Source organism: Natator depressus, chromosome 8, assembly GCF_965152275.1.
Source record: "Natator depressus isolate rNatDep1 chromosome 8, rNatDep2.hap1, whole genome shotgun sequence".
Classification (NCBI taxonomy): Eukaryota; Metazoa; Chordata; order Testudines; family Cheloniidae; genus Natator; species Natator depressus.
In genome coordinates this window covers 30,310,370-30,325,569 of record NC_134241.1, presented here as the reverse complement: position 1 = coordinate 30,325,569, position 15,200 = coordinate 30,310,370, and the positions used below count along the sequence as shown (strand labels likewise).

At 43.9% G+C, this 15,200-nt stretch overlaps 1 protein-coding gene across 1 annotated transcript in view; it reads right to left on the bottom strand.

The window, feature by feature from the left end:
• Nucleotides 1–1,995: 1,995 nt before the first annotated feature.
• Nucleotides 1,996–15,200, bottom strand: part of SPDL1 (spindle apparatus coiled-coil protein 1) — a 49,206-nt gene continuing 36,001 nt past the window's right edge. Inside the window, exon 11 of the mRNA XM_074960681.1 lies at nucleotides 1,996–2,696. Within this exon, the coding sequence (XP_074816782.1) occupies nucleotides 2,546–2,696 (151 nt within the window). The 3' untranslated portion in view covers nucleotides 1,996–2,545. The remainder of the gene's footprint in view (nucleotides 2,697–15,200) is intronic.

The following is a 15,200-nucleotide window of genomic DNA, read 5'->3' as shown; positions in this document are numbered from 1 at the left end:
TCAAGTTAATTATAAACTTTAAGTCAATTTAAGATTTAAAAAGAAAATTCATGATTCTGTGGATTTAGTATTCATACAAGAGATGTGAATGCAAACTTACCAGCACAGCTTTGACAATACATCTCAGTCCTTATGTGCAATATACTCTGCAGTTCTATATCTGAAAGGCAGGTCTCCTATTCCATAGGTTTTCATCCTCATCTCCCACGGAAAGATGATCTAGCCCATGGTAAGAGTTTATTTTTAAGAAGCTACTCTGAGCCACTGTTCAAGTGCCCATAATGATAGTTTGGGGAATTTATATATAGCTTATGAATTCTGTTTGATATTAGACTGTTTGTGCAAGGTGGTGAAGTCCATTTTGAACGTGGGGCTTGCCGCCTTCTGCTGTTACACCTCCATTTTGGACTGAAATTCAAGTATGATAATGGAGTGAACCTGAAGAAATTCCATTTGAATTTGACCACCTTGGAACAATAAGAAGGTTGTAGCCTTGGGGAAGAAAATTTCTCTAACTTTTCTGTAGGGTGATAGGGTTTGGGGCCTGGAATTTTCTCTCAGAGGCAGAACATTGGAACCAGACATTTGTGTTAGGATTTATAAACTCAAGAAATTCATAGGGCAGGTGAGAGGAACAAAAGGGGCATATAGTTCTGACATAGGGAAGTGTTTTTAACTGTGGAACCAGCCAAGGGAAAAGCATGCTGACCTGTAGAAGACAGACTCCATGATTCAAAAAAGTTACGAGCCACAGAAGGATCCTGGACACTGAAAAGGACTTGGACTTAAGCCCAGAGAAAACTCCCAAAGGATGAGGAAACTGAGGCAGGGAAATGAATGTAAGATTTTATTTTTGTCTCAATCTAATGTAATTGTATTTAAATCGTTGCCAAACCTGTGTTTTATGTGCTATACCTATTACACATCAAAGAGGTGAACTGTAAACCCAAAGCACCCACCAGGTTGGAACTCTGGGAGAACATATAGTGAAGCCAATAGGGAATCAGCACTGGTCCTTGGGCAGCTGGGCAATGTGATCCCGTTTCTGTGAAAGGGTAACAGTCTGTGCCCAAGAAGTGCACCAGGAGACCAAGGAAAAAGACAGTGATGCAGCCTCCTCAGTTCAAAGGAAGGTTAAGAACTCAACAAGGCCCAGTGTGGAGGGACACAAATAACCTGGTCCGTGTCCAGGCAGCGGCAGCTCTACCAGGGCTGAGGGGTTTTTTTGTTTTTTTTAAATCACTTGCCTTGTGTGTAAGGGCATCAGTACAACACAAGCTAAGAAAAAAATTAATTGAACTGCTGAAAGTACAACAGGATTGTACAATGGTCATGTTCTACTGCCAGCTAAGACTCATGCTTTGTAATAAGTTTAACTTTGATTTTAGTCACCTCAGTTTTCTAAATAGTTGATTACCTGCAACTAACACAAAAACTTGGATCCACTTTGGTTTAAGTGGTGAACACATTTAGGAGCCTAACTTCCGCCACCCACATTTGGGAGTGTTTACATTTCCTGTTTGGTGCACACAGTTTTCAATGGAAGTTTTAGGGGATTAATGCCTTGGGGGTGGAGGGGTGGGAAGAGATCAGGGCACAAGTGCATAAAGACTTAGTCAACCAGGTTATCAGTGGGTAAAAACTATTGGAATAAATTTTCCAACTAAGACTTTCAGAAAACTTAGCTACAAAGGCTATTGGCAAGCACTTGAAAGGGCTGAATTAGCCGCTAAGGGAAACCAGAGCAACTGTAGCAATTATCATACTTCAAATTTAATTAAGTAGTTTAGAAGTCTTAATTGGGAACAAACATCCATTAGAATTAACCTGCACATTAGCTGCATATTTATTCCAAGTACAGTGTGCAAGTTGCAATAAGCCATTTATTGTTACAGAAAGCTTACATGTTTTGTATTCTACAAACAAAATTAATAAAGTAATTACATTAAGAGCAGTAACAGTTTTTACACACAGAATATTACAAAAAGATTTCCTGAATATTTTTTTTTTTAGAATTTTACATTTAGAAAACTAAGCACTTTGTCATACAATGCAACATTTATCGGCACCTTAGAAAGGAGTAAAGCAAGATTTATTTTAACTGCTGGTACATTTACAAGATACTTCCTAGCATTTCAAATGCACAGAACCTTCATATAACTTTTAAAGAAGGTGTTAAATATGGGATTTAAGTATACAGGGAGCGCTGAAAATCAGAAATTGCTACACATTCGGGGAAAATGTAGCTTTGAAAGGTGCCCATTTAAAACAAATAAAACAAACTTTAGGATATTTAACCACATTGGTATTTATTGTTCTCTCTCTATCTTCCCTTCCATCAGTCCAGTGTCACAATATTTTATTCACTAGATAAACATGCAGTCCTACTCAGTTTATATCTGTATTTATTATATAGCTTCACAGTACGTCCATAGTCAACTCTAGTCATTCTGAACTTTAAACGGTACACTACGTATTCATTGCTGCACAACAGAATCTTTAAGGCAAGACTAAGTTTCCAGATTTGCTCTGGAAAAACTGAGTTTTATTGCTGAGGACATTGTGTTTCAGGAGTTGGCTTAGAAGACACATACAATGTATTGTATGTTTTCTTTCGTGTTTTCTTCTCAGGCTTGATTGTTTTTTCACGCAGGTCTTCATTTTCCACAGTTTCAAGTCTGGATCCAGCTGTTAACCTACAGGCAAAGCATCCATTCTAAATACATATTTTATTAAAGAAAATCAAGGCTGCGGGTCTCATTTTAACTTAGATCAAGCACCAAAATGGAATACCAATTGCTCTATCCACAAGAGAAAGTAGAGTCAGCTAGTATTTTTACTACAAGATTTGAAAATATAAAAACATCAAAACTGTTTTGAATTCACATAGCAATGCTCTCCATCTTTACTTCGCCACTTTAAAAAGCTTTTGGTTTCCAATTTGTTTGATCTACTGAACCAGTTTGAAACTGATGATCCAAGATGGTAATTGGTTGTTATCCTCCTTGAAATAATATCATCTCATGCGTGGAACAAAAGATGAACAGAAGTCACACACAAAAGCACAAGTTCCAGAAGAAAGCTACCTATCAGTTCCTGATTAACACATTACATATGACCATGAAGTGGCAAAGTCATAATTCAACTTTTGTATTGTAACAGACAAAAATATAGGGCCAAATTCAGTGCAAACAATTTCCATCCAGGCTCTCTGCAACAGTAGCCTCTGTCCTGATGGTCATGAACACCTTAGAAGCTCAATCAGTTTTTATTGACTTCCTTGGGCTCAAAGGTTATCATAATTTGCCAAAGCTATGATTTTAATCTGCCTGTAGTCTAAACAGGTGTGTGTGGGGGAGGGGGAATGTTGGCTTCCACACTGTGGTGTAAGACCTCCGTTAAGACACAGGTTCTCAGACTTCAAGCTACAACTACACAAGTTTTCAAATTGCATAATATTAACTAATTAAGCTAATGATTATAAGTGATTTTTACAAGTCTGTCAACTTTCAGTACATCAGACATGTCATGTTGAATCATACTCCTTGTAATCTATTTCCAACATATATAAGGAATTATTCAGTTATTTTCTAATAGGTCTTGCCCATCATATGGGGCTGGCCCCTTATTTACTGCTGCTATATAACCATTTTCAATGCAAATGGTTTTCCTATTATTTTTCCATGCAAACAAGTGCTGCAGTTGTCAGATCATCTGCCATGGAAAGAGAGGAACAGCATAAGATCCACACATCTGGGTAAGGAAATCTAATTCTGGGGACTTGAAAAGCTTTGTTGGAACATGAACCTGACTTCTAGAGTCCTTACCTGACCCCATCTATCTGCAAAACATCCCACTTAGTTTTTACACCAAATATAATGGCATAAAATTCTCACCAGTTGTGGTATGCTGAACAGAAGTCCCTGAAAGCACTCATTTCTCACCTTCAATAAGCCTCAAAACTGCAGGCCAAGAGCTAGGCTCCCTATGTAATCTTTACAAGTTAACAAAGGAGAAGTTTCTTACCTTACAGCAATTTGAATTCTTTTAGATGGTTTTTGTCCCCCCATAGGATGCGAGTGCCCATGCGCTCTTGAAAGGAGAATGCAAAGTAGTGCTTGCAGGCCATACCTGCACTGAACACTTTGTGATGCAAACAAGGGGATAATAAGCAGGGGCAAGCCCACCACCACTCAGTTCCTTCACAGCAACAAAGCCAGAGACTCCACAGCAGAGGGGAAGGAGGGAGGGAGGTGGAGCTTCCGCAAGGACAAGCTACTGTAAGGTAAGTAACCTCTCCTTCTTAGAGTACATGTCTCTATGGGCACTCCCCCATAGGAGACTCCCAAGAAGTAATTCAAAGAGGTGGTGGGTACTGGGAAGGTAAGTCAAGAACTGTTCAGAGAACTGCATCACCAAAGGCAGGGTCCTCTCTGGAAGGAGGTAAGGTGGCATCAGGCTTGGCAAAGGTCCGAAGAGAAGAACAAGTTGCAGTTCTGCTATGGGAACATCTTTTAGTAGACATGGACGGAGCTCAAGTGGAATGCACTGTCATATGGGGGACTACATCCCAGTTATTTCCTAACAGGTCAAAATACAACCTGAAAATCATTTTGACAACTACTGCAGAGAAACAGATTGGCCCTTCATTCTTTCTGTAAATGAGAAGGTTACTCACCTTGTGCAGTAATTGAGGTTTTCCGAGATGGTTGTCCCTGCGGGTGCTCTACTTTAGGTATCTTCAGGCCCTGCACTTGTAATCGGATATTTGTAGTGGCAGCGCCTGGATTGGGCCGTGCATGCACCATTGCCATCTTGTGCTGCTCCGAGTGGTTACATAGTGGTGCACAGCCAACCGTCCCTCTGTTCCTGCCCTACCCAGGAGAAACTGCATGAAACGTCAAAGGAGAGGGGAGGAGGGAGGGCTTGTGCAGCACCCACAGGAAGAGCCATCTTTAAGAACTTCAGTTATTGCACAAGGTGAGTAACCTTTTCTTCGAGGAGTGTCCCTGTTGGTACTCCACTTTAGGTGACTGTTGAGCAGTGCCCCTTAAGGGGGTGGGGGTGGCTTCGGAGTTGCAGTATGCATGGCGGATAACACCTTGAGTCCAAAGCAAGTGTCCAAAGCAGACTGTTGCTCTAAGGCATAGTGTTTGTGAATGTATGGGCTGATGCCTAAGTTGCTGCTCTGCAAATGTTAACAATAGGGACATTATTGAAGATGGCTACTGATGTCCAAAGTACTCTGGTAGAGTTCACTGGAACTGGTAGATGAAAGTTTTGATAACAGAGGTGGATGCATCCTGATATCTACTTAGATAGTATCTATTTTGAGACAGAACGATCAATAGGAGAAGCAGACATAGCAACGAATAGTCTTGAGATTTTCTAAATGGTTTTGTTCTTTCAATGTAGAAAGCTAGAGCTCGATGAACGACCAGTGTGTGGGAGTGATGACTCCTTTCCATCTGCATGTGGTTTTGGAAAAAACTCAGTTAAGTAGATAGGCTGATTCACAAGAAAGGGGGAGGCGATGTTGGATAGGAATTTGGGGTGTGGTCTTAAGGCAACTTTGTCTCAAAAGAAAGTTGTGTACGGGATGTGTGCCATTAATGCCCCAGTTCTCCCAGCCTTCTGGCAGATGAAATGACGATAAGTAAGGCCACCTTCATGGATAAGTGGAGGAGTGAGTACGTGGCAAGTGGCTCAAAAATAGTTTTTCCATAAGCCCATGTAGGACCAGTTTGAGGTCCCACATGGGCAAAGGGTTCCTTATTGTGGGATAGGCACTTTCAATGCCCTTAAGAAAGCATTTAGTCATCGGGTGGGCAAATATCATGGCTCCATCCACTTTGTCACAGAAAGAGGAAATAGCTGCCAAATGTACCTTGATGAAGCTTGTGGAAAGCCCTGATTTTTTTAATTATAATATGTAGTCCAGGACCCTTGGTAAAGGGGAAGATGTTGGTAAGATCTGTTTATCTTGACACCAAACGCTGAATCATTTCCACTTATGGATATTGGTCTTTCTTGTACTTGCTCTCCAACTGTTCAGTAATATATCTTTTACTTAATCTGAACAGGCCTCCTCGACCACAGTCAGCTATGGAGTAACCAGGCCGTGAGGTGCAGTGGCAGACATGTCCTGCATATTGTGAAAGAAGATGAGGTACTAGGGGAAGGGCTTGAGGTGGGCTCAAACTGCCATCTGAAGGAGATATGGAAACCACGTTTGTCTGGGTCATGGAGGAGCTATCAGAATGACTCTGGATTTGTCCTTCTTGACCTTGTGAGTGACCCGGTTTAGGAGTGGGGTCGGAGGGAATGCATACATCAGCGGTGCATCCCATTAGATAAGGAGAGAATCAGCTAGGGAGTGGTGTCCCAATCTTGCTCTGGAGCAATAGTGTGTGGTATTCTGTGCTGTTGCGAAGAGATCTCTGGTGGGAAATCCCCATAGTTCGAATATGGCACACAGAATTCCAGGATCCATCTCCCATTCATGGGTTTGTGAGAACTCTGCTTAGGGCATCCGCTATTGTGTTCTGAAATCCCGGATGGTAGGATGCTGATATATTCATGTGGTTGCTGATGCATCAGTTCTGAAGTTGTATTGTCTCTGTGCTCCCCTTTGGCGGTTTATGTAAAACATGCATGCTATATTGTCTGTGAGGATCCCGATGGCTGTGTATTTAGAGGTAGAAAGTGATTGCATGGATTTCAGATGGGTCTCCCGTACAGATGTTCTTTGGTTATGTTCACCATTTTAGGGAGTCTCCTACCCAGTGTGGCGTCTGTTTAGAGAGTGCCTCTGCAGTATGTCCACTGTTCGAAGTCAGGCCTGCAGGCATCTCATGTGAAGTCTGGCGTGTTTGACAACAGATGTCGTTGCTGACATATGCCCCAAGAGCTGTAAAGACATTCTGGCGGATGTTTGTGGGCTGTCCATCACCGCCAAAATTAAATCGACTGCTGTGAGGAAGCATTGTTGAGGTAGTGTTGCTGTTAAACAGTCGAGACAGGCTCCTACAAATTCCAGATTCTGGACAGGAATGAGTGTGGACTTTTGTGCGTTTATTTGTAATCCTAGGCTCGTGAAAAGGGTTATCATACTCTGCATAGTGTTTATTGCTTCTTGTTGCGTTGGTGCCCTTATGAGGCAGTCGTCCAAATACGAAAATATCATTACTCAGTACCTGAGGAGGTATGCCGCCACGACAGCTAGAACTTTGGAGAAAACCCTCGGTGCGGTGGACAGGCCGAAGGGTCGTACTATGTATTGGAAATGTTTCCCTAGGGTGAACCTCAGGAATCTTCTGTGTGACGGGTTTATGGTAATATGAGTCCTGCAGGTTGAGAGCCAATCTCCCTTCTCTAATACTGGAATTATTGTAGATAATGACACTATTTTGAAACATTGTGTTCTTACAAATTTGTTGAGTTTCTGTAGATCCAGGATGGGTCTCCACCTGCCAGATTTTTTTCTGTGTTAGAAAATAATGCGACCACCCCCCTCTCCCACCCGTGTTGCATTGGTACGGGTTCCTCGACACCGAGTTGTATGAGGTGATTTATTTCCTGTTGCAGCATGTGCTCGTGAGATGAGTTTCTGAAGAGGGATAGGGAAGGTGGGTGGGGGGAGAGGTAGGTGGAATAGAAGTAAAGGGGATGGAGTAACCCTTTTGGATAAATTTCTAAAACCCATCTGTCTGTTGTGACAGTTTTCACACTTGGTAAAATGGTGACAAGCAATCTCCGAACTGACAGGAAACCGTTTCTGTTTCCAGAGTTAGAGAGCATGGTGGTCTCGTGCCCTGGATCACACCTTAAAAATTGTTGTCTGGAGTGGACTGCTGAGACGTCGAGGGTTGATCTTGGTTTTGCTGACATCTTTGTCTATGCAGTTAGTCATACTGCCTGTGGCATTGCGAATACAGCGTTAAGCAGAATCTCTGTGTATAATACCTGCCCTATTTTTTTTTTTTTTTTGCAGGTGTATAGATGCCCAGAGATTTTAAGGTTGCCCTTGAAACTTGAGAGTGTGAAGGGACTCATCTGTTTTGGTCGCAAACAACTTTGGGCCTTAAAAGGACAGATCCTCCACTGTCGAATGGAATTCCCTTGGAAAGCTGGAGAGATGTAACCAAGATGCACGGCGCATGACCGCACACATTGCTATGGATTGTGCAGCCATGTCTGCCGAGTCCAGGGAGTCCTGGCGATGAGGTGGCCTTCTGCAATGTTGACTTTGAACTGTTCTTTCATCTGGCAAATGGTCAATAGGTTCAGATATCTTTGAAAACACAGAGAGTGTACTTGGGTAGTAAAGATGCATAGTTCGCTATGCAGAACTGTTGTATGCCAGACGAATATGCTTTGCGACCGAAGAGGTCTAGCCTCTTTCGGTTCTTGTCGTAAGGAGTTGTTCTGGCTTGGTGCTGTTTCCGCCTTACATAAACAGACTTCACTACCAAGGAATTTGGTGTGGGGTGTGTAAAAAGGAATTCAACATCTTTGGATGGAACATAGTATTTCTTATCAGATCTTTTGCAAGAAGGTGGTGCTATTTTGGGCATCTGCCAGATGGTTTTGGCAGGCTCCATAATAGCATCATTGATTGGCAATACAATCTTGGAAGTGGATATCTGGAGTATATCCAACAGATTGTACTGTGACTCGGGTAGCTCCTCCTGAGATATGTCCAGGGATTCTGCTACCCTTTTAAAAAGGTCCTGGAACAGCTTGAAGTCGTCCCTGTGGTAGGAGCATTATTGTTTCATCAGGTGACAAAGATGACAGGTTAGCCAGTGGTAGGGCTTCCTGATCTGAGAATTCCTCCGTTTCCTCTGCCCTTCTCTCATGTGTGTCCGAAGGTGGTGGGAGAGATGGTGGTGACGACTGCGGAGCTGTGGGTCTTGATGGGATAGGACGTCTGCGATGTTGGGAGGCAGAGCCCATGTGTGCCCAGACCAAGAGCACGCATCTGCAGCTGCAGGGTAATTTGACTGGTGCGATGGCCCCAGTTTGGGTGAGGAGTGATGAGGCGTGTAAACACTTTTCTGTCTTTCTCATCCTCGTCGCTTTAAAGAGGCGGAGCTAAGCAAAGTGAAGTCGTCAGTGGACTTGGTACCGACCAGGCTGGAGTGCTGTCAGTACTGAGGAGCGGCAATTCAGGGGTTGAGGATTCCCGCAGATCCGCATGTCATAAGAACTGGTGCGGTACCAACAGCATCAGTGTTGACGTCAGCGTTGCTGGCAGTGCAGCCATACGCATTACAGGCACCGAAGGTTTTAGGCTGAGCTGTGCAGGCACCACAGGTTCCGTGGGTGGTGACGTGGAGGGCTTTGTTGTGCCCTCTGAGGCGCTGTTAGAGCTTGCCCACTTTGGGTCCTTTGCTCTATGAGAGCTCCCACTGCCGGAAGGACCCGGGGTCTCTGAGTCCGATGCACTTGATGGGATTGGTTCGAGATGGACTTGGCAGGTGGGGATCGCTGCTTCTTAGCAGATTCCCTCTGAGTAGAAGTCTGAGCCCTCTTTTCTGTGGCCTTTTTAGGTAAAATGCTCCTGGTGAGGGAAGGTAGGAGCAGGTCCTCTGTCAGATGCTGCTGATGGAGACTGTTGGCCCAGAGGTGTCTGAGACTCAAGGTCTGAGGTCTCCATCATGAGCAATTTCAGTTGGAGATCCCTTGCCTTCCTGGTTCTGGCTGTGAGGTTTCAGCCATGTGGACGCTTTTGAGAAATTTGGGTCTCGCCAAGACACTGGATGCACTGTGCATGTTCGTCAGATACCGGGATAGAAAGCCTGCACGTCAGACAGTTTGAAAGCTAGTGATCCAGGCATGCCAGATAAGTCTGTGTCCAAAATGCAATAGGGGACAGACAGTGTATGGGCGCCTAAACCTATCTTCCTACTGAGGGTAAATACACAGAGAAAAGAAGGGAAAAATTTTTTTGGTAAAATAAATGAGGTAAGGGATATCTAACTATTACTTATCCTACCACTAAAACTATAAACTATCTAATGCTAATCTTATCTACAAGAAAGAGAAGGCGCTGCTGATTGCTCCAACTCAAGCCAAAGGTGGTAGAGAAGGAACTGAGCGATGGTTGGGGCTGCACACCGCTATGTAACCACTCGGAGCAGCGCAAGACGGCAATGGCACGTGCGCGGCCCAACCGGACACTCGTACCACAAATCTCTGATTACAAGCACAGTGCATCAAGACTCCAAAAGTGGAGCACCCACAGGGACACTCCTCAAAGAAAGAAGAAGAAGATACAAATAGCTTAAAATGTAGTCATGTCTAAATAGAAGACAAGGGACTGTCTAACATCCGCTGAATGAAGGCTCGATTCCTCTCTGAGGTATCAGATTTTGGCTTGAATACAGGAAGGTAATCCCTTGGTTAATGTGATATGCTAATGAGATCTTTGGGGGGGATGGGAGGAGAGGGATGGGGGCCTAATACAGCCATGCCCTTATAAAAGGTGGTATATGGTGGGTTGGCCGTAAGTTCCCTCAGCTCTCCCATTCTTCTTGCTCAAGTACTGGTGACCAGAAATGAAGTTTTAAAAAGAGAAGTGGAGGAGAGCACGGTCAATCAGCTCGAAGAAGACTCTCCTTAAAGCATTAAGAACCAGGTTGTGGTCCTACTAGGGGCTGGGTCACAGATAGGAGGATACAGTTGTATAGACTTTTCAAAAATTTAGCTGTGGCAAGGTGGGCAAAAACCAAGAACCCCTAGATAGAGGAGTGGGAAGCTGTGCAGAAGCCTAATATAGAAATACAGAGCTTATTGACAGACCTCTCGCATTTAATTCCAGTATCTTGGTAAGCAGAACTTCTAAGTCTTGGAAAAATAGAAGAGTACCAAGAACGAAAGCCTTTCCACTTCTGGAGGTAAGTCTTGCAGGTACAGGGTTTTCTACTGGCCAAAAGAACTGACTGAACTGCCTCCGAACAGGTCAATTCCATGGTCAAGAGTCATTCATAAGCCACGCGTTGAGAATCGGAGAGAAAGGGCTCGAGTGGATAAAGGACCCCGAGTTCTGTGTCAATAGGTCCTCTGTGGTAGGAAGTTATAAGGGTGCCACCTCCTAAAAATGGATGAGGTTTAAGTGCCACATCTATCTTGGCCAGGCTGGTGCTATGAGAATAGCTCTCACTCTTTCCGTGCATAGTTTGAGAACAGTCTTGAGGACTGTCTCAGCAGTTAAGTATAAAAGCAGGGCATAAGGCTATGGAGTTATCAGCGCATCTCCCCCACAGCAAAACAGGTGACTTTTGGAGTCATTCAGGGTGGCAAAGAGATCTATTTGTGGTAGACCTCAGGTCTGGCAGATGCTGCAAGTGACCATCTTTGAGCTGTCATTTGTGGTCTTGCCAGAAGTGTCTGCTCAGGGAGTCAGTGATCGTAATCTGAAGGACAGGTAGATAGACCACTTATAAGTCTACTCGACCGGAAATACACCAGTTCTAGAATCATAGCAACTCTGCACATAAGGACTGGGATCTTGCTCTGCCTTGGTGGACGATGTAATACATCACCTCCCTGTTGTCAAGCACTACTCTGACCAAGCAGCCTTGTAGGTTGTGGAGAAAGTTTTGGCAAGCATATCGAACTGTTGATGTCAAGTGTCAATTCTTGCAGAGATCATTTGCCCTGAACTGTATTTCCCTGCAACTGAGCTCCCTATCTGAACAGACAGGTGTCTGTTGTGAGAACATTTGGTAGCGTAGGATGCGAGAATGGGTGTTAGGATATAGATATTCAGGCCTGTTTGCAAAGGCCTGTACTTTAAGAATTTAGGTGTATTCTTATTATTTGGCTAGTTCTAGAGGTATAAAAGAAAGAATCAAAATCACTGTCTGCTGGTGTAAGGGCCTTCTCTTACTGTGACAGTCTGAGGCCCTGTTCTTAGGCTAAGGCCTTTGGCTAAGCAGCAGAGGCAGCCATAAGCTAGGAAGCGAACAGTTACATCCTCACATTCCAAACTAGTCACACTGAAATAACGTGCTATTGGGCTGTTAGGCACTATTAGGACAGGACTGTATTCCTATTACCTCCAGAGAAAGGGAAGTGCCTCGAAAATGTAAAAGGAAACTTAGTTTGATAGCATCCTGTCTGGCAAGAACTCACTTATCAATAGCTGGGATGTGAAATCCTCACGTCTGTATTGTTTTGTCATTATAGTTCCCACTTTGCTATTGTTTGTCTGTATAATCTCTGTCTGGTTCTGTGATTGTTCCTGTCTGCTGTATAATTAATTTTGCTGGGTGTAAACTAATTAAGGTGGTGGAATATAACTGGTTACATAATCATGTTACAATATGTTAGGATTGGTTAGTTAAATTTCAGAAAAATGATTGGTTAAGGTATAGCTAAGCAAAACTCAAGTTTTACTATATAGTCTGCAGTCAATGAGGAAGTGAGTGGGTGTGGGTGGGAGGGGATCGGAACAGGGAATGGGGGTGTGGAAATTGGAATCATGTTTTGCTAAAAAGGAAAAATGGGAACAAAAAATAAGGGTAAGGAAATTGCAATCATGTTTTGCTAAAGGGGGAAATGGGAACAGGGAATGGGGGTAAGGAAATTGGAATAATGTTTGGCTAAGGGCAAAAATGGGAACAGGGACACAGGTGTAAGGCTCTGTGGTGTCAAAGCTAAAAAGAAAAATACTAAGAAAGGAAACTGAAATCATGCTTGCTGAAAGTTCACCCCAATAAACATCGAATTGTTTGCACCTTTGGACTTCGGGTATTGTTGCTCTCTGTTCATGCGAGAAGGACCAGGGAAGTAAGTGGGTGAAGGAATAAGCCCCCTAACAATGGGATTCCCACAGACCCTTTGTGGGTTCTTCCTCCATGTAAGGTAATCCAACACATTTTAGAGGCCGATTTGGAGCAGTTGTATCTGTTTGGGGTATATACTGTTCTTAACCATGTCTAGGGACATCTGAGGTGTAGTCTCATGTAGGGAGTCATGAACTTAGAGGCAGACGTGACCCAAGAGCTGAAGGCAAGTGTTCACAGTTATTTGTGGGCTGACCTGCAGCACCAAGATTAGGGATATGTGCTGCTTCTTCTATGAGGTCTTCAGGTCCGCGGTCACAGACAAAGCTGGACCAGTGACAAAAGCAGCCTGCAATTTTTAGGTCAATGTAACGGGGAAGGAGAGGATTCTCTCCGGACCTGGGGAACATTCCATTAGGAGGACTTTTAGTCTAGCCTCCCCGTCTTTTTTGGACCTACCCTTACATCCCAGACAGACCTTGCATTTTGAGGGGATATGGGAGTCCCTCAAACACCACAGGCTACTTTAAATGTCCATCACTGCAGGGGAAAGACCTGTGGTAGGACTTAAACACAGGTGTGTTAGGCATAAATTATGCTCTGGCACAAAGGTTCAGAAGTATGAGAGGAAAAAATCCCTCTTCAGAAGCACACAAAAAAAGAACTAAGTAAATAACTGGGAAACAAACAATAATGAATAAAGACTTCCAAAAGGTGAAAAAGGCAAGAAGCTGAAACAGCTAACAGCAAAGACTTTCTCTCAAACTGTAGGCGGCTGAGCAGGAACTGAGTGGTGGCTGGCTTGTGCCTGCCGATATCTTCTTATTTGGACCACAAGATGTTGTTCTGTGCAGGCACAGGCCCATAAGCACTACTTTCCAGTCTCCAATCAAGAGCGCACAGGCGTATGCACGTACTATGGTACCAAGGTGGATGCACTCATAGCAACATATACTCTAAGAACCATCTTGCAAACTTCATGGTTGGTAAGGAGTCTGTTGTCCAGCGAGATTGATGAGCATCTAAAAAAGCAATTATGTTCCTGTAGCACTTGGAGCTTTGCTTGCCAAGTATCTTCTTGCTAGTGCTCCCTCTGCCTGATGGCTCCCCCACCCATCCTTCCCTTGATGCCCTCTGGACCACTACCTGTAAGTCCCTTAGGCAGTTTAAAGTGTACAAGAAAAGAGCCCCTCTGAAAGAGATTTGAAAGTGTGCTACTCTGCTCATTATCTCTCGATAATGATATTTAGCCAGTGGTTTCTACAGTGTAAACAAACAGATGAACAGTAATTGATTAAAAATAAACAGTTAACCTATGCCTGAGCTTTTGTTTGACTCCACACATAATCCAAGCTTTCTTACACACACACACATGTGCGCACACACATGCACACACACGCGCACGCGCACACATAAAATGGCTGAGTTTTCTGACAAAAAATTGGTTGAAGGCTAAAACACACAGAAAGCCAATTAAAATCCAGTATGCTTACATTACAAATTCTGGTGAAACATTACCAGAAACTTTTACAAGATAGGCCCAGTATTGGATAACTGCGTTCACAAATAATAAATAGGGCCCTATCAATTTCACAGTGATAGGATTTTAAAAATTGTAAATTTTGTGATTTCAGCTATTTAAATCTGAAATTTCACGGTGTTGTAATTTTAGGAGTCTGAGCCATAAAGAATGGGGGGGGGGGGGGAAGGGTGTCACAAGGTTATTGTAGGGGAGGTTGTAGTACTGCTACTCTTACTTCTGTGCTGCTGCGGCTGGTGGCGCTGGCTTCAGAGCCGGGCAGCTGGAGAGCAGCAGCTGCTGGCCAGGAGCCCAGCTCCGAAGGCAGAGCCGCCACCAGTAGCGGCGAAGAAGCAAGCATGGCATGGTATGGCATCGCTACCCTTACTTCTGCACTGCTGCCTGCAGAGCTGGGCCCTCAGTCAGCAGCCACCACCCTCTGGTTGCCCAGCTCTGAAGGCAGCAGCGCAGAAGTAAGGATGGTATGGTACTTCAGAGCTGGGTGCCTGGCTAACAGCTGATGCTCTCCAGTTGCCCAGATCTGAATGTAGCACAGAAGTAAGGGTGGCAACACTGCGACCCCCCTAAAATAACCTTGTGACCCTCATGCAACTCCCTTATGGGTCAGGACCCCCAATTTGAGAAACACTCGTCTCCCCTGTGAAATCTGCACAGAGTAAAAGCACACAAAAAAGCCCAGACTTTATGGTAGGGGAAGACCAGATTTCACAGTCCTTGACACTTTTTCATGGCTGTGAATTTGGTAGGGCCCTAATAATAAATCACCATGTATGTCTGCAAGTTTCAAGCTGCAACATGTTACTGTACCAATTACCCAAATCAAGAGTTCTGTTCAGACTATTTCTACCTTGAAGCAAACATCATCT